General features: G+C 39.0%; 1 protein-coding gene and 1 non-coding gene across 3 annotated transcripts in view; one reads left to right on the top strand and one right to left on the bottom strand.

Moving 5' to 3' along the window:
• Positions 1-20,414, top strand: part of TUSC3 (tumor suppressor candidate 3) — a 192,982-nt gene that overhangs the window by 72,421 nt on the left and 100,147 nt on the right. For both annotated transcript variants that reach the window (XM_073001313.2, XM_073001315.2), the window contains one exon: positions 679-848. In XM_073001313.2, coding sequence (XP_072857414.1) covers positions 679-848 — 170 coding nt within the window. The remainder of the gene's footprint in view (positions 1-678; positions 849-20,414) is intronic.
• LOC140707871 (U1 spliceosomal RNA) lies at positions 14,991-15,160 on the bottom strand. Its single transcript, XR_012088028.2, has one exon. It is a non-coding gene; the product is annotated as a U1 spliceosomal RNA (small nuclear RNA).

Genomic DNA, 20,414 nt, shown 5'->3' with positions numbered 1-20,414 from the left:
GGCCACATTCCTTAGCTGGCCATCTGCTAGATCAAAGGTGAAGGGAAGAGTAACTAAAGAACAATCCTATATTATCTGTGAATGTTTCTCTGCTAAGGGTTATACTAAAATCTAATTTAATTATGCTCCCGTATCAATTGGACAATTAGAGAATTAGTCTCCAATCTAAGAATGGTGAGGTTGATTTTTGCTAGGCCTATGCATTAAACTGAACTGAACTGATTATTGCTAAGAATTCCGAAACAGCTTACAATATTTTCTTAAGTGATTGGTATAGGGAAATTCTGAGCTATAGCAATCCATGATAAACTCACATATAATATTATAATATTATAATATTATAATAATATATAATATTATAATATAATAAGTAACTGGCAGATGTGTTTATAGGTGTATGGGGAGAATTTACTGATTTTGTATATGAAAAGGGGAAGGGACAAAGCCCACTACAAGAATTCATATAATTCCATAAGGGAAATAGGGCTCCATAAGCATAAATGTTACAGACAGTCACTCCCAAATGGTGTGGAGCACTATCTATGTAGATAATGTTTTGCTTTTTATTAGATATCTAATGTTTATTAGATGTTTTATTTCCTTTGTATTTGCCTTTTTACTAGTTTAATAAGTTTGAAAAAAATGTAGTAGAAACCTTTCTGTTTTATTTGATTCCAGAATCTTTTGGCTGAGAAAGTGGAACAACTTATGGAGTGGAGTTCCAGGCGCTCAGTCATCCGCATGAATGGAGATAAATTTAGAAGATTTGTAAAGGCCCCACCTCGAAACTATTCAGTGATTGTGATGTTTACAGCTCTCCAGCCACAGCGGCAATGCTCTGTTTGCAGGTAAATTTACCTTCAGAAGCAGGTCTTAATTCAAAATATTGAACTTTATTTTTTTATTTCCAGAAGGAGATCTTTCCCAGCTATACAATTAATCCCCAAATTTCATCCTGTCTTTTTAATGGCCCTCCTAATATCTTTCCTTTCCTTTTTATTTTTGGGATACAAGTTACATAGTCATTCATAAACTGAGAACAGAAGCAGCTGAGAATTACTTAATCTTGAGTTTTTTTGGTTAATGTATTTTTTTGAAAACATCACCACTGTTCCGTTTTACATAGATTGTTTGATATGTTTTTGCTCAGTTCTTTGGCACAACTTGCAACCGCTTACAGGGCTTTCATAATGCATTTCCATGGGTTGTACTTGGTCAGTGCTATAGAATATGTTGCCCATTTCTATAGAAAAAGTTGTCTATTACAAATTAAGAAATTGCTCTCTTAATTGCTAATGGTATACACTGGCTCTTACCCTTTTGTAGCAGATATAAAACTAAAGTTGCCTGTGTTACTTAAATCATGACCCAATATTTGGTTATATAGGTAGATCCTACATTCTAGGGCTTTTCCATGAGCTTATGAATTTGATTCCTATGGTTCCTTAGTACTGTTATGTTCACTTAAGCTCATCTTTTCCTTCAGGGAAAGTCTCAGTAGACTGTGGTAGTGGTAGTAATAGAAGTACAGTAACTTTGAGAACAACAGTTTGGCATGATAGAATTGACATGGAAAACAGAATGTAGTTTACTGATTGTTGGTAAGAATGTGTTCATCCTCAGGAGGTTGCGGTTCAAAAATAATTGGAACAGCACTAAATGGTTGCTGTTATTATAACATGAGACAACTAGTGACACATTTTCGTTATGTCGGTTTGTAAATCTTTTGTTACTGGGTTTTAATGCTCTACAAAAATTATAATTTAATAAGAGCATACCATTTACTGCAGTGAAAAAAAAGCACTTAAGGTTCATCCTGCTAAATGCCATAGACCCTGAACACGTCCCATTAATTTCAGAGAAATTCATTTCTAAGTAAATATTAGGACCGCAGGCATAGTTATTTCAGCAGAATGCAGCTGGACATCTAAAATAAGAAACAATTAACTCATTGCTCCTAGTTCAAAACGTTTAAAATAAATGTGAAATTGAGATTTGCCTTTGCTGTAGGGTACAGTATGAATTAAATGAAGTTGAGGATACTGCACCTGAAAAATAATAACAGAAAACTGGGTGCATGAAAATCAGCATGTATTTAAAATTTGATAGTTACAAGCATATACAGAAGGTGTCTGCTTCTTGCCATATTGATTGAATATTGAATTTGCTAGAAATGACCCGATATGTCACTGGTTCTTATATCTTAAATTTAGTTCTCCCAGTTATCCAGGACTTTTTGAAGTAATTCCATAGTGCAATATTTCTCATTTCAACTTTATTTTTGAAGTGAGCAATTTATTTTTTAAGCATATGATATTTACCTCCTGCATGGAACTGCTCTAAAACGATTTTGACTGCTCACTGTGTAGAAACTCTTTCTAGGAATGATGATTTTTTTTAAATGCAGAGTATTCTTGGCTTTTATGTACTAATTGTAAGGGTAAAATGAAACACAGATGCAGAATTTGTGGACTTCTAGATGCTTCTGGATCAAAAGTCCTGTCTGCCCTAGTCAGGATGACCTGTGCTCCTACAACATCTAGATGGGCACCCATTCAGATGTATTATTATTATTATTATTATTATTATTATTATTATTATTATTATTATTATTATTATTATTATTATTATTATTATTATTATTATTATTATTATTATTATTATTATTATTATTATTATTATTATTAAAGGACAATGTTTTATTTTGTTTTTAAAGACATTGGGAAATATTTCAAGTCTTCTCTTAACTGCTGTCTAGAGTTCGCCTGAAGAGAAAGAAATTATATATTTTGTGATTGACAATAATGCAATAATGGTTAGAAATGGGATATTCACCTCTTTTCAGAAAATGGAGCTATGGTAGACATTCTCGGCCTGTATTTCACTTTTCTGTGGTCAGACCGTTGTGTGGAAGTAGAGAATCTAGTGTATTGAGATTTTCATCTTTTGTTTTCTTCCCTTGAAAGTTTGTCAGATTTATGACAGTAAAGAAACACTTTGTGTGGTGGGCAATGTGTAAAGAGTAGGGGATGAAATGGTTGGAGCACAAGAGATATCAGTACATATAATTGATCCTTACCATTCCCTGGGTCTAAAACATGGACATATATTATGCAAAATAATATAATTTGCTGTATTTCTTGGTTTGCAAAGTTGTCTTTCTCTTTTTGTTTGTACCTTTCAGTTTTGTTTTGTTTTACTATACCAAGACCTGACTGGCTGTAAGGCTATGAGGTGCCTTTTACTCCTATCCTGTTTTCTCCTTGCTTGTCAAAAAGTCAAGAAGCTATTTCTTAGGTCACCTGAAGTGATTCTGCTTGCCATGTTTTGGACAGTTACATTAATGAGAGTAGTCAGAAAATTGGCTCGGTCTGTCCCTTATCATTAACTCTCAGTTGATCATCTAGGAGCTAATGATTAACTTCATGAAAATTACGTTTTTTTCATTATTCCATAAGGTGTTTAAATGAAACTATCCATTTTGCTCAGGAGACTTGGTGGCAAAGCTACTCCCTCTAACAAAAAGCTGCTTTTCAAGCTGTAACTAAAACTGAATGAAAGTCTGATTTTGGCAGGTTTAGGTGAGCTGAGTAAAGTTAGATGATATGTGTGCAAGATGTCTATAATTGTATGACTCTACTCTTATTGCATTCAGTATATATTAACTAGCTCCAATTACAGAGAGGTGAGGAGAGGTCTTGTGTGGTAATGTAACTACCTCATGAGATCTTCTTAGGGCCCCAAATAGCACTTTCTAAACTTCAAATTATCTCATCTCATGTGAGCTGTGAATTTTGATGAATCCTTTAAAAATGAATTGAAAAAAAGTCTCCATCTACACTAGGTATGGACATTTCCTGGCTGGGATGACCATATGGTAGCTCTCAGCTATAAAGACAGTAAAGCTGAGGAATTGGGGGGGGGGAGGGTTGCCTGTAATTCAGCATTAACATGGTTGAATATGCGGGGATTCTAACCCATGCTTTTAAGTATTAAGTCATAGGCCTGGAGGGAAAAATCTGTCAATTTTGGTTTCTCCCACTTATTTATTATCAAGTTCTTTCCATTCTGAATATGAAGAAGTTGGCGACTTTCAGTAAGGTCTTGCAAAACCTGAACAGAAACAAAATCCTCAGCTATTCTTAGTATCAGCATATAACTTTCTCAGCTCCTCTAAGGCTCTAGCAATTTGTTCATCTTCACTGGAGCTGGTGAAGTGGCTGAGACCTCACCAAGTTCTGGGTTGATGAGAAGGCATCAACCCGCCGCGTGGCTGTCAAATTATTTCTGAGGCTTATTGGTAGAGCTGGAAATCACCCTGCATTTCTTTCTAGTCACTAATATAATGTGAGCCCTGCAAGATGTGTGCCAGTTTCCTATCCATGGACAAAGAAAGGAAATCCCATAGGTACAGTCACGTATAGTGAATTGCTGTGTGCACGGCTCAGCATCAGTGAGATTGATGATCATATACAGTGGTGCCTCGCTTAACGATTGCCCCACATTATGACAAAATCGCTGTACGACAATCTTTTTGTGATCACAAAATGATGGTCTAAATAGGGTTTTTTTTCACTTTGCGGTGATCGGTTCCCTGCTTCGGGAACTGATTCTTCGCAAAATGATGTGTTTTTTAACAGCTGATTGGCGGTTTCAAAATGACCACCGGGTGCTTAAAATGGCTCCCCGCTGTGTTTAGGGACGGATTCCTCTCTATACAGGCAGCGAAAATGGCCGCGGTATGGAGCATCTTCGCTGAACGGTGAGTTTTTACCCTGTTTCAATGGGTTTTTAATTTCGTTTTACGATATTTTCGCTTAATGGCGATTTTCCTGAAACGGATTATCGTCGTTAAGCGGGGCACCACTGTACCAACTTGAATGCACCATTCTTGTCTTATGGGGGACACTAAATAGGCCTCAGCCTGCTTGATACGTAGATAGCATACAAGCAGGGAATACCAGGGATCTCCAGTTCAGCCCCACAGAGCTGCTGTTCAGAGAGTTGACAATCCGCCTCACTATAAGGCAGTTTGTTGTATTCCTTAGAGGAATTATAGAGGGAAATCTATATTTTATATCTAACAGCCATTATTCTGATATACACAAAACATCTTTCCTGTATACCACTGGTTTTCATTTGTTGGATATTTAGGAACAGATTTGATTGCATCGTCACTGTGCAAAGTAACGTACAAGGACACCCAAACTAATATGGAGCTCTCTAGGGGCTTTGTAGCACCTGCAAATTTACAAGTGTGGAATAAGAGCTTAAGTGGTTACATTGAATCTATGATATAATTTAACATTATTTTGATAGAATTACTGTATTGTATTTCGATCATTATATTGTTATTATAGTTACTTTGATTGTTGTCTTATTGAATGATAATTGCTCACTGTATATTTTTATCATTGTAACCTTCCCCTAAAAGAAATAAATATTGGCTAAATAGTGTGGAAATAAACAGTAGAATAGAGTGTAATGGAAATGAGGATAAAAATTAGCTTCCTCTTCTTTAGTTAAAGTGCCTTTCTTTGGTAGATACCAGTTGCTACCTTTTGTACCCCCCCCCCCCTTTTTAGACCTCAAGCAAATTGCTTTCCATCATCTGGATGCCGGCATTAAGTCTCCACCGATTCTATTAATCTCAAATCCTGTAAAGATGTGCCTTCACGCCAAAGCAACAGCACTTTCCTATTGAATGTAAATGTTCTTTAGCTTAAAGTTGCCCAGTGTGGACTTTTATTCTGAATTCTTTATGTGGGGCTTTGCAGAAATTAGAATTTACAAGGAACAGCATGTTTGCAGGAGAAATGATATAATTAAGTATTCCACGAGGACTGTGGAAACGTGACGGGAAGCTACGAGAAAGTAAGTTTGAGAAACTAGCAGTTCCCATTGTCTTGTTATCAACAGAGAAGAAATAAAAATTCTAGACTAAACATGATCCTCTGTATGTATGCTTGGGAGTAAATACCATTGAATTCTGTGAGGGTTGTTCTCAAGCAAGTGTACTTAGGATTGCAATCTTTATATGTCCTGTACCATTATGACAGAAGAAATTATTCCCCATAAGAAAGGCACCAACATGCTGACCATTTAGAGCCATGGGCACATGGAAATCTATTGTTCCATCCCTGGCTTCATGCAGAAGGATGCTGATTGCCTTTCACAGTGAAGGGATGAGGATGAGTAGGGGATGTTACTGCTGTTCTGCAAGCTGTCCCTTCCACTATAGCAGTTGCATCCTAGTGGGCTGATTACTCCCTGGGACCAATCCAGCAGGCTGGATAATATCAGAGGTGAGTCTCATCTAAGACTTTTTTTCCCTTCATGTCATCACATCCCACCTCCTTCCTGCTAATCCATTTCAGCTTTCTCCATGCACAAAGAAGCATAGAGCTCCTTTCCTCTGCATGTAGAAAAGGATTTGGTGTGCTCTTTAAGGCAATCTAAATGAGAGTGTGTGCTTTGTTAGCGTGGAGTACCTTGCCTAGAACAGGGCTAAAAACCCATCAGATGTTATAGGATCCCATTTCTTGTCATTGTCTGCCTGGCCAGTGGTGACGTATGATGGATGCTGTCACTCAGCAGTGCTTGCAGGGCCACAGCTTTCCCTCCTAGGGGTTCTTCCTTTCTATCCGGATCCTGTTGCACCACAAAAATTGCTCTCTAGTTATGCAGCATTTTCATTTTCAACTTCATAAAATTAGTACTTGTTCCTGCTGTGCAAGTACAAGGCGCTAAAGCAAATGCTGATAACTGGATGAGCTCCACTTTACTGATTAGCCTTTTTGCAAAGCCTACGCCCAGCACAAGATGAAAAAAAAAAAACAGCTTGTGTAGCTTGGATCCTGCTGTGCCTGCTGTCAGCCCCACTGTTCCAGCGTGAGGAATGAGGAGGTTTGTGCCAACTGTTTTGTTCAGTAGTGCTAGTTTGCATGTTGTACTTCTAATTCCTTTTCTCTCTGACATTTTCCCTTGGTTGTCTAAACCAGAATCTTCCAAAGGGTGAACTGTCCAATAGAACTGATGGCAGTTGCAGTCTGAGGTAAACCTAGTTTGGCTAAAAAAGTATTTTGATAAATCCCTGGAATTAACCATTTACAGTTAGGGAACTGTGGACAGGGAAGACAGTAGAACTGAGTAGGACTTGACTGAGAGTGTAGAAGACCATATTAGATGTTGGGCTCCACTCCTTTCTCTGTTAAAGAAGATAGATGCCAGCACCAGGTTTTGGTAGAAAACTGGGTGGACATCAACAGTTTAAAGATTATGTTGAATCTTTTTCATTATTTCTTTTTTCTTTTGGGTTCAGGAACCAGTGGGAAACAAATATGAGACTAAACCTAGAGGTGTACCTTTTTCTTCTTGAAAGTATTGATTGATTTAAAGGTTTCTGATCAAATAATTCTGCACAGTGGTTTATAGAATATTTCATGCTTTTTCAGTGCAAACTGATTAATTCAACATTTTTCAGTAGGGCAGTCTAGATTGATGCCAGGAGTATGGGATGTTGAAGCCTCCTAATATAATATGGTGTATCTGCCATTGTTCTTGTGCCAATGCAGCCTGTGGCAGCACTTATGGAGGACTGTGACAAGCCCGTTCAAAGGCAATAGCTATTCTAGGAAGCATGCTGTCAGATAAAACAGACTTGCTGCAGTCTAATGCTAAGACCCAGTATACCGTATTTTTCGCTCCATAAGACGCACCTTTCCATAAGATGCACCAATTTTTTAGGAGAAGAAAACAGGAAAATATAATCTGTTTTCTTAGCTCCATAAGACGCACAGACTTTCCACACCCCTGTTTTGTGGGAAAAAAGTGAGTCTTATGGTGCAAAAAATACAGTAGTTCTTTCAGCCTTGTAAGTAAGACCTCACTATACACTGATTTCCAAATATATGTTACCTCCCTGAAATTGTGTTTTATAACAGACAAAGTGCAAAATTTAGTAATATTTTTTGGCCTGGTCATCTGAGGATCAATTTTTGTCTCACATGAAGTAAAGTGAAAAGCTATTTAGAAATATGAGTTAGTCCCCTTTTTTTGTTAAGAAAGAGTGGGAAGAATATGGTATAGTTGTAAGCCGCCTAGAGTAATCTTAATTGATTAGATAGGTGGGATATAAAATAAATAAATACATACATAAATAAATAGTTGTTTCAGTGGAAATAAATGAGAAATATTTTGTCTAATGTCTAGCTTAAACAAAAATTCTGTAACTAAGCAGAATTTCAAAGCAGCTTGCAAGGTTACTGGGTTACAAAGGTAGAACGGTATTCAGTGATGCTTCATAAAGAGAGAGAAAAAATACTCACTTGTCCCTGTGTTGAACCTATCATCTATGGGTGTTCTTGGCAGTATATGCAGAATTATAGAGATTTGTTCTTCAAGCAAATCTTGGAGATAGGTTGGGCTAAGACATGTTGAAATGCCCAGATCAGCTTCCTGGCTCAACAAGTGTTTAAAGTAAGTTTTTCCCCTCACCCCTAGGATGGATTTGATTTAAATCAAATTGATTTAAAGTTGATTTAAATCAAATTGATTTAAATAATGACTTAAATCGTGATTTAAATTTTAAAAATAAAATTTCTTTGACAAATTAAATTTAAAAAACACATTTTTTAAAATTTAAATCATGTTTGAAATCACTTGATTTTTAAAAATATCATGGATTTTTATCTACCCTGCTCATTCCTTACCTCCTTCACTTTCATTCCAGCACTGCTATGCCATCCTCTTTGACTTTATACTCATAAATTAATAGCAATCTCATTCTCTGGGTATGAATCCTTGTGTACCCAACACAATATAATTAGCATCCGTGTGGGGTATATTAGTAGGCTTCAGGGGACTCTCCCCAAAAGTTCGTAGGAAAAGTTGCTGGGAAGTGTCTTACCTCCTAAGAACAGCATGAAGGAAAGCTGAGAGAGGCATTAGAATGATGTATCTTGAAAAAGGGTGCACCTGGCTAGCTGGATACCTGAACAGGAGCCCCCACATTGCAGATATTAAGGGGGCTTGTTTGTTTGTTTGTTTGTTTTGCAGATCCCATTTATGCATTAGCATTTGTTGGCTCTGGCTGCAGCAATGTTGCCAGCATATTAAATATTTCCAAACTATTTAACTTCATGACCCTTAGCCCTTAAAGGGAAGCATAATATACAAGTGGTCTGAATAGTATTAGAGAATATTGGTTACAGAATACAAGGAAATTGAAATCTGATGTGATTCCCTCTTTTACTAATAGGGAATATGTCGTTGTCATTTCTAGAGATAATGGGATATATTTCCCCCCCTCCCAATCTTCAGGTGTGCAACCGTTCTTTCTAAATTGCATGCTAGCTTAGCATACAAATATTGTGTATGTTGTTACTGTGGCTCACTTAGGTGTTTATTTTTACTTTATAAGCTTCTCCTTCATACTGTCTCTTGCTGTGTACAAATCATAAAATCCACAGATGGGCAATAGCTTTATTGGGGCCAAGCAGAATACTACAGAAGTGTGTCGGTTTTTGAGTTCTTGAAAACTCAAAAGCTTGTGCCCTCCAGTGGCTTTTGGGTTGGCCCAAATAAAAAGGTATCGTTTAATTGAGGATTTTGTCCCCACCTGTACCCCCTGCATAAGCCAGTGGCTACTTTTCATTTAAAAAATTTAAAACATTGCATCTGATCTGGTATTTTCTGTTCAAAGTATAAACACATATAAACTAATGGGCTTGAAATTCTAAATTTATGTATTTGTGTGTGTGTGTGTGTGTGTGTGTGTATTTATTTATTTATTTATTTATTTATTTATTTATTTATTTATTTATTTATTTATTTATTTATTTATTTATTATTTTTTATACTGCGCCATCTAGTGGGCAGTTTCCACTAAGTAGGATAAACATTAAGAGCACAAGTCCTTAATGTTCTTGCAAAAAAAGTAAACGTCCTTTAATTACTAGGTGTCTAGAGGTAGGTAGAAAAAAGAATAAATATAATAAACTAGAATGTATAACTCAAATGTCTTTATGTTTTTACATGAGTATATTCCAATAAGGAAGCCTAAAGAAAGTGGCTGAGTTGAAGGGACATGATGGTATCATTTTATTCTGGTATTAAAACTTCAGAGTTTCTATTATAGTTGGTTTAACACAACCATGCCCTACAGTGATTTGGTAGGATTCATTGAATGCTGCTTGACTGCCCTCTACAGGTTACTGATGAAGCTACGGTACCAGTTCATTAGGAAATGACAGATGCAGTGCAGCAATGTGATGCTTTCCTTTTCAACCTTACTCCATAAATGGGATTTTGAAGGAAGGGAATAATTCTCAGCTCACCAGCTGACAGCAAAAAGCAAATGTTTCGGTTTCCTTCCACACCAAATGAATGTCCTTGTCGATGGCAATTGTTTTTCTTATGATGCTGGTGCGGAAATATTGGTTTTTTTTTCAAAGGAAGATGAGAGCTGTGTGCTGATGGCGAAATGTGCTTTCCTCCCAAGATGGCATTCAGCGTTCTCTTTAGTTATAGTATCTCTTACACTTTTACTTGGTTTACTGGTTATTACATTCATCTTAGTTGAGTGCCTGCTGTCCTGTTGGGCATAAATGCAGTTTGTCTCCAGCACACATAAGACAGGTCTTCTTAAACAGAAGTAGCTTCTGAAGCAAGAAACAAGTTGACAGACCTTTGGAAAATGCACCATTATTTTTAGGAAAAAATCATAACTGCAATAGCTGGTGTATCATATGAAGAATCACAGCATCCATGGTTAATGACATCAACACCAGTCAGTATGCTATTGTATGGGGAATCAGTTACTGTTGTTCTTATGTAAGGAGATTTCAACACGTCTCTCTACAGGGAGAAAGATGGAGTGGTAGATGGAAATCATTAAGCAAGTTAACGAAGGAAATAAATAAAAGTTCCTTTCAACATGCAATACAATCTATATGTGAGTAGTACAGATAGTGGCCTGTACACTGGTAAAGCTGTTCTCGTGTAAATGAGTGTACATATTTTTTTTTTGCAGGAGTTTTGTGGTAGTATCCCAATATCATCTTGCCCATTCTTTAATAATGTGATCTCACTATTATCTTGTTTGCCAGTTCTCTTAGAAGCAAACATTTGTTTATTATGTTGAAGAAGAGGGTATATGATACTTTTTTCTGTGATTTGAGTAGCAGTCGTTCCAAATGCTGAGGTTTCAGTTGCCAAAAATGGGCAAGCATTGGTGAGTCATTGTGTTTCTCAGCTATTTCCCTGTATTATTGTAAATAGTACACTAGATGGAGTATGATATTTTATGTTCTTCTCTGAAAGCTGCTGAGATCAGTGCTAATGGGGTGGGATGAAGACGTGTTTACAGAAACTATCCAGTGATGGGTTCCTTTTCATGGGAACATGAAAAAACGCAGCAGACATGAAAATTCTGGATCCCCCCCCCAGCTGACCACCTCCACCCTTTCTCCTCACAAAAATTAAAGACTTACATTTCCAGAAGCCTTCCGTTTCCATGATTCTGCTATAAAACAAGGCATTCTACTCTGTACCCTCTTTTTGCCAGAAACAAAACACCACCAGCTCCAAAAAACTGTTACTTGTGGTTTTGTCAGATGATATAGCCTCCAAGGGTTGTGGTGGGTGGCAAGTCCAGGAACTCTGTAGTTGTTTACTCTTTGCCTCCTTCCCACTTCATTTCAACAATATGTCCTTTTTCACCCACATTATGACACACACATCTGTCATGGGACTAACTTTAGAAATTGAAATCCATATTACATTCTGATTATATCACAATGATAATGTGTGTTCATACATTTTTTGTGCCTCTGCAGACCAAACCCCATTTGTGTGTGTTTTTTTAAAACATACAACCTCAGTGAAATACATATATCCCCATATCTCAGTTTGGTAATAAGCACTGACATGCATAGAATAGGTTATTAATTATTGAGGACTCTCCATGTCTTCTTACTGTTTTTCAAACTTAAGATTAAAGAAATTGAAAACACAGCCTAAATTTAAAGTACAACAAAAATCAGATTTTTGTTGATACCAGCACAAGATACATTGTAACTCATTTAAATTACCATATCAGTAAATCTTGACAATGTCTGTATTGGACCCCACTTGTAGATTGCAGAGGCTGTTCTTGCACCTGAAGTGAATAAAGAGGGAAAATGCAGATTCAGAGGAACAGTGATGAGGAGTTCCTTTTATGAACGTGCGTAGGGTTCCTACATTTCTTATGAGTCTGCAAAGAAAGAATCCATGAGGAATGTTTTCTGCCCACCAAGTACCAATGTGTTGTATGACTTGTAAAATAAAGTCATAATACAATGTATTCTCCTGATTCATAACTCTTTCCATACCAAACATGCAATCTGTGTGATGGGAGATAAGTGCAAAGGACAGTCGAGTTCAAATAGGTATTTGGGCTCCAGACACTCAAGCACAAATAATTCATCCTTAGTTTATCCCCCTCTCTGAGTTTGGAATATGAGAGCAGCACATATTATTCAGTACTGTGCTGTAGGAATGTAAATCTTTGCTTGCCTCGTCCTCACACACAAGGACACAAAACTGCAAAATTAATTCTGTCACAAAGAGAGAACTTCACACAGTGAGGTGCCTTGTTGCACTTTTAGCAAGAGGAAAGAGCAAGAACAAGAAGGATGTTCTTCACAAATTAATCAAAATTGAGCCAAATAATGCTTTAACACAAAAAACACAGCTTGCTCAAAATGATGATTGCATTGCATTGACTGTTAAGGATTAGAAGCATTGCAGAGAGTATTTCTATCTCTAACTATCAGCCTCTGTCCTATGCTTAATGTGCTTGAGTGTGTGTGTGTGTGTGTGTGTGTGCCCATGCGCATGCACGCAGACACACACTTTGATTCTCAAAGGGAAAGGATATGGGTTTATGTGCAGACAGTTTATGAAGCTTATGAGGAAAATAGCACTTCTTTTCTTGCTTTCACCTGGAAGCGAGGTATCTCACAGTGCTTAAAGGTTTCTCACATGTTTCATTAACTTGAGATGGCCTCAATCAGCAAGAACAAAGTATTTGGCAAGTATTCTTTACATCCCTGTTGTACAGAAGAAAAAAGAGACAATATTGTATGTGTTTGGAGCAGGACCAAATGTCCTATGGGACGAAGTCTGGCAAATTAGTAAGCAGAGCAAACAGTGCAAGTTTGACAGAACAGAAAGGAAGAACTAATAAAAATGCATATGGAATAAGTACCTCCAGGTACATTGCAAACACTATTAAGGAATCAAATGATTACTTTGTTTACAGTGCTTTATCTATCGACACAGACATTTGATGGAACTTCCAGGTTATGGCTATAGGATCACAGCCTTACAGGACCTTCTGGAAATTGAATGCTTGTCATTTTATAACTGGAAACTACCAGGGCTAATTAATGAGTACTCCAATTAGTGAAACACTGGGACCAGTGAATTGTGACCATATCACTATACTTCACAGCTGTGCAGCTTGGGCACGTTCCTGGATTTGTGTCAAGGATTTGGCGACAGGAAAATGCAGAGTTATTGAAGACACAAGTTCTTCTTTTGCAAGACGGTTGTATTTACAGTATTTACAAGTATTTACAGGCAGGCATCACATCAGCATGGCAGGACACCATTACACAAACGGACATAGTGGATTGCAGCAAATGGTGGAGAGAGAAGAGAATGATACATAGACACTGTTCACTTATATACATATACATGGCATCTCTAGTCCAATCAGAAGACACGTGACTTCATCTTCTGCACCTGGTGTCTTCTTATTTCCAGACATTGCATCATCTTCAGAGTGACTCCGCATACTCACATTTGTGCACAATGGCAGCTCGTTAATAATACATTTATCCAGGTTCAGGCCTATAAAATTTTTATATTCTGACAATTTGTATCTGAGCCTGGATGCCCAGGTTTCGACTATGGCAAGGAGTGCATTAAAACCAGTTATTTCCACTGCACCCATTGCTGGAGAGGTCTGATTTGGTCCTGGTGACACAGGACTTAGTTACATCCTGGATGGAGTACTGTAACACAGTGGTCCCTAACCTTTTCCCAACCACAGACCATTGGGGGGGCATGGCATGCTGATGGGGGGCGTGTTGCACTTGCACGCATGCACCTGGGGTATGTCTCATGGGGGTTGTCACACTTGTGGGTGGGTGTTGTGCATGTGCAGGGGCGTGTTGTGCTGGCAGGGGGCATGTTGCACCCACAGGGGACATGCTGAGCTTACGTGCATGCTCATGAGGGCGTGTTGCTCTCAGGCGTATGCACACTGGGGCGTGTCGCGCTCGCACACATGTGCGGGGGGAGGAGATCTGTGTCCGTGGCCTGGTCCTCCCTGGGCTGCAGACTGCTGCCGAGTCGTGACCTGCGGGTTGGGGACCTCTGCTGTAACACACTCTAAGTGAGCCTGTCTTTGGAAGGTGTTCAGGAGCTTCAGCAAGTCTAAAATGCTGCAGCCAGATTGTTAACTGGGGCTGATAACAGAGATCACATAACCCCCTTTTTACAGCAGGTCCACCGACTGCCAGTCCAGTTCTGGGCAGAATTCAAAGTGCTGGGTTGTTTTTTTTTTCAAAGCCCTAAACTGCTTGGGCCCAAGCTAACTCAAGGACGATGTCTCCCTTTATGAGCCTGCTTGGATGTTACCGTATTTTTCACTCCATAAGATGCACTTCCCCCACGCAAATAGAGGGGGAGAAAGTATGTGCGTCTTATAGAGTAAATACAGTAAAAAAAAGGGTTCAACCACCACCACCCAGAAGCCTCCCACTGCCATGCTGGGAGGCCTCTGAACTAGCACCAGAGACTGCTTGCTGTTTGGACCTCACCATTCTGCACTGCTAGCTTTCCAGGATCTGCTTCCTGCAGGCCACCTGGAAAACCAGCAAGGCCAATAGCAGTAGGCAATGAGAATAGGCAAGGACCAAAGGGAAAAAAAAGGGGGGGGGGGAAGAGTGATTCTAGAAAAACCACAAACACAGTTCCCCACTTAGGCAGTTGATTTTCCCACATTTGGGGAAATCATAGGGGTCAGCACATCCAAAGTGCAATAGATGAGCCTTACCCTTGGAAAACCACTTTTACAATAATGGTATCTCCCCTGCCAGGTATGAGTTAGAATGGCCCCTGAAAATTCTTCCCCTTTCTGTGCCCTATCCCCCAAAGGCATGGTGATACCCCAGCTGCACCTCCTGATCAGAGCAGGGCTGCACAGCCCCAGTCCTGAAAGAGGCCAAGAGACCTACTCAGTGTTTTGGGGTGCCCCACAGGACCCCCATCAGGGGCTGGAATGTTCCTCCCACAATCTTCCAGTGCACAGATATTAGCATACCTAATATGCGGGAAAGGCAGGGAAATTCAAACTTTCAGTTAGGCTGCTTGTCTGCTTCCTTGTTAGTCCAAGCAGTTAGAGAGCTGGGAGAGAGACCTGGGACTGCCTGGTATTGTCGTTTAAAAATGTAAAATTTAGTTTAAAAGCTGCTTGTGTTGGGTTAAGCCGTGCTTGGGTGAAAAGCTGCTCCGTTTGAGTTGAAACCTGCTTGTGTAGAAACGTTCATGCTTGCTTTAAAAAATCTGCTTGTTTTTCTTTAAAAGCTGCTTGTTTTGGATTAAACCGTGCTTGGGTGAAAAGGTGCTCTCTCTGAGTTGAAACCTACTTGCCTGGGAAGCGTTTCAGACCAGCGCCAATCAGCTGTTAGGGAGGGAGAGGGGAGGGGGCAGGACCAGAGAAGAGCACAAAATGGCTGCTGGCTGCCTGCTGGCTTTTAGCTGTTTGGGGCTGCTTTTTGACTGTTCTGGGGTCTACCAAGGCACTGTGAAGAGCTGGGCTCAGTCTACAGTACCTGGTAAGTGACTTTCTTTTAATTTTTTTAAAGTTTCTGACCTTTTTTCCCCATAAGAATGCATTAATTTTCAATGCATTCTTATGAGAAATTTGGATTTGACTTGCAAACTTTTCAACTAGTTCTGGGCATCTAATAGAGAATGTATTTCCAAAGGGTGTTGCAGCAAGGAAACTAACTGTGCCTCATGACTTCTAACTGGATTACAGTACCTGCTTCCTGATTTCAGCTACTATTGTTTGTATTCAGTTTTTTTGGCTTGTCAAGAACATTGTTCATGGCTGTTGTGCCTTGCATGCTATAAATCTTCAATTATGTCAGAAACCCGAGATTTGGTCTTATGCTGAGCATGTGCTACTGCTGGTGAATGGGTTAAGCTTTGTGTTGCTGTTCTTTTGCATAACCTAAAGTAAATAAGGAAAACCAGCTGTTAAATAGTTTAATTCCACTATTTATCCTCCACACAACTAAAACGGACCTCTCAATGCAGTGCCAAATCAGACAAACCTTTTCTAACTTAATATAGGCTTGAGCTGTAGCTGGGCAGAGTTGCACAACAATCTCACGTTTCATTGAGACATTTCTATAAGCATGGGGAGGAGGTGGATGAAAGGAAATGTAAAATATAGGTAGTGTGGTATAGGTCTTATCACTGGCTGATAATGGTCTATATGTACTTGAATTAAATTTATGGTACACAAATTTATGGTACATAAACTAGGGTACACAAAGCTTTAAGTCTCTCCATTTGTTAATGACAGTGGTAGTGGTTCTTAATGCCACGGTTGACTGCTGTTCACTTTATATGGTTCAAATGTTATTCTGTTATAGTTTATTAAATATTTTATTACACTGTTTGGTTCAGAATACTGTATATTTTTCCTGTTTTCCTCCTCTAAAAATTATGTGTGTCTTAAGGTTCGGTGCATCTTATGGAGCAAAAAATACGGTAGGTTCATCAGAGAAGGCCTTTCTCTTGGTCCCAACAACTTCCCAGATGTGCTTGGTGGGTACATGGGAGAGGACCTTCTGTGTTGCTGTACCCAGACTCTGGAACACCCTTCCATGGGAGGCCAGCCTGGCCCCATCTTTGCTGTTCTTCTCCAAGCAGGCAAAGACCCTTCTTTTCAGGCAAACCTTACCTTAATAATAATATTCATGTGCCATCAAGTCAATTCTGACTTCTAGCAACTTTTTTCATGGTTTTCAATATAGAGAATACACAGAAGTGATTTACCATTCCCTTCTGAGGAGGGCATTCTGGGATTATACTGCTTGCTTTAGGTCACACAGGCTGGCTCTATTTGCAGGAGGCACAGTGGGGAATCAAACCCTGAACCAATGCCTAAACCTCTGAGCTATGCAGCCAGCCTAGGCTTTCCTTTAGTGATTGGCTATCTGAAAGGGGTTTTAAATGGAGTGTTATGCCTTGTTGCTTTGAATCTGTTTTTTGTGTTGATTTTGCTTACCATTTTTAGTGTGGCATTTTTTGATTCTTTTAAATATTTGTATACTTGCTGTTTTTAGCTTTTAAATATTGTCTTTTAATGATGTTATCCACCTTATGTCCTTTTTAAAGGTGGAGTAAAATTCAATAAACAAATATTATTTCCCCTTTTAAGTACACAGCAGTGTGTGGGCAGATTTTGTGGAGAGAGGAATATACGTAGACATAAATGAGACTAAAGTGGAGAGAAAAACATGCGTGCACACACATAAACATGCAGACCAACAGGCAATGTAGTGCTCTACAGGAGTGGCATTTTGACATACAAGCATAATATGTAATCATTTCTTTTCCCTTTTGCTTGTAAGCACTTTGATAACTTCCTATAGCATTTTCAAGATGTAAAGGAGAAAAAGGAAGTGCAAACAGCTTATGATGACAAGGTTTATGAAAGAGCAGTATGGTTATAGGTTTTGTACTAGGACCAGGAGAAAGGTATGTTTAGTAATGCGCAGGTCTCCACTATAGGGCTACTTGTCAGTAAGCAAGAGATATTACTTGATAGCAGTGGTTCCCAAACCTGGAGCCCCAGGTGTCTTCTTGGATTACAATTCCCAGAAATCTTAACAAGAACAGCTGGTGATCAGGCCTTTTGGGAGTTGTATTACCAGAATGGCTGAGGCCTCACATTTGAGAACCCATGGTTTGTAGGGAGTTTAAAAAAGAAAGAAGGAAAAGAGAAGCTGTGCCTACTACGGTGCCTAAAGAATCTGGAATTCTACTCCATTTGTGTCACTATTTTTTCCTTCTACCTGCTGGGATATTTCAGGAGACAAATAACATTTTGCCTTCTTCAATTTAAGAAAGTTTCACTCAATAGAATGAGGACTGGTTCGGAGTAAATATACAAAAGATTGTGGTATTAAGACTGTGTGGTGGTTATTTTTCCTCCTTTTGCTTTCCCACTTCCTGCCTTCTCTTCTAGTTGACAGGACTCACTTTTCCCTGACCCTTTTTTTGGCCAGCCTTTTAGTGCTGGCAAAAAACCAGCTTAGCTCTACTCCATGTTCCATTTCCCCCCTTCTGTCTCTCCCATTGCTTAAGAGCCTGTTTTTGATTCTTGCTCTCCCTGACTTACTGACTTCATGCTGGCTGAGCAGTTGGTACTCCCAGGGGATCTTATTTCCACCAGGCAGTAGCCTCTGAAAGAAGATGGGAGATTTGTTCTCTTCAAGTAGCTCCTCATTGCCACTTCAGGTACTGTCATGGCTGCTCTAAGCCACCCACCATGCTTCCTTGTGCTTAGGAACAAAGTGCCAAATGGGAGCAAAATACGAGGTTGCCCCCATTTCCCATTTTGATTCCTAAGAATGTCCGTAGAACTGAGGCTATATTGTAGTATAGCATGGTTTACATGAGCCATGATGTGCTTCACTAGTAAGGAATGTCATTTGAACAACCAAGTCACTGCTTGTTTGAGGCAGGAGAACCACCTTGCCATATATTTTTAGTACAGTGGTACCTTGACTTACGAAAGTCCCTAGTTGCAAAATTTTTGAGATACAAAATGTTCCGGCTGCAAAATATTGCTTCAACTTGCGGCCGGAGCTTTGAGTTACGGAAAGAAAAAACCGCAGGGGAGGAGGGGAAAGCTCAAAATTTGAACTTTCAGTTGACCATTGGCCAGCGAAGAGGCTGCTTCTCTGCTGCCTCGCTCGTCCCAGCGGTTAGAGAGTGGGTAGAGAGAGAGTCTTCAGACTGCCTGGTATTTCCTGGTACTGTACAGTACTACTGCGTGGTACTATACTGTATGGACTGTATTTTTTGGCTTTTTAAAATTTTTGATTTTAAAATGTTTGACTTTTTAAAAAAAACAACAGAGAGACTGCCTGTTCTGGGTGAGTACATGCCCCGCAGCTTGGTGGGTCTTTTGTGGGGGTTTTTTTTGCAGCTGGGGGGGTAGAGCTAGGTGAGGGTTATGTTTCTGAGCTCTGATGGGTCTTGCAGTGTGGATTTAAAATGTGAAAGTAGACTGTAATATTAAATTAAAGTTAAATGTGAAAATTAGATTGTAATTTTAAAATGTAAAATTTATTTATTTTTGCATTCTGTGGCTTCTAGGGCTTGTGTACTGTGACCTCTCTTTTGTTTTAAAATGTGTGGGTTTAAAATGTGGCTTCAAAGTCTTTTTTTCTTTGGGGATCTGTTTGCTGTAATAATGGTTGCTGGTTGTTGATGCAGGCAGGCTGTAAAATGCAGTTTAGACTCCACAGTCTTTTTTTCTTAAAATCAGAAAATATTCTGTGAGGGGCTGTGCTGTTAGACTGTAAAATGCAGTTTAGACTCTCGTTTTGTTATGAGGAGTTCTATGCTGGAATAATGCTTGCTGGATTCTGTGGCTTTTAGGGTTTGTGTACTGTGACCTGTCTTTTGTTTTTAAATGTGTGTTTTAAATGTGGCTCCAAGGTCTGTCTCTTTTAAAATCAGAAAATATTCTGTGACGGGCTATGGTGCTTGTTGATGCAGCCAGGCTTTAAAATGGAGTTTACTGTAGACTCAAAGGTGCTTGGTTTTGTTTAAAAGGTGCTTGGTTTTAAAGGTGTTCTATTTAGAAGATGTTCCCTACTCCCTCCTTTCCTACCCTTTTTTTGACCTAAGTTCATTTTAGGTTAAAACAAGAAAAATTCTCCCCCTAGTGGTAGAGTACGGATTAACCGGCTTTGCATTCGTTCCTATGGGAACTAATGCTTCGACTTAAGAACGGCACCTCTACAGAAGAACGAAAATAAGCCAGAATGGATTAAATGGTTTTCAATGCATTCCTATGGAAAATGGTGATTCGACTTACGAAAATTTCAAGATGCGGCCACCGTTCCAATACGAATTAATTTCATAAGTCAAGGCACCACTGTAAAACGGAAACATTGCTATATCTGTATGGTGACTTACCTGATCTTGAGCTTCCGTGTACTATAACTTCCAGGATCTCAATTAGCACTGCTGGAACCAGTTTGGCAGAGGGATTCTAATAGTTGCAGTGTAAAGAGGAAGTATTTCCAATTTTTAACCTACCCTATTGG

This window comes from Pogona vitticeps, chromosome 5, assembly GCF_051106095.1.
Source record: "Pogona vitticeps strain Pit_001003342236 chromosome 5, PviZW2.1, whole genome shotgun sequence".
In the NCBI taxonomy this organism is placed as follows: domain Eukaryota; kingdom Metazoa; phylum Chordata; class Lepidosauria; order Squamata; family Agamidae; genus Pogona; species Pogona vitticeps.
The sequence above is the reverse complement of the archived record's forward strand: the minus strand, read 5'-3'. Positions and strand labels throughout refer to the sequence as shown.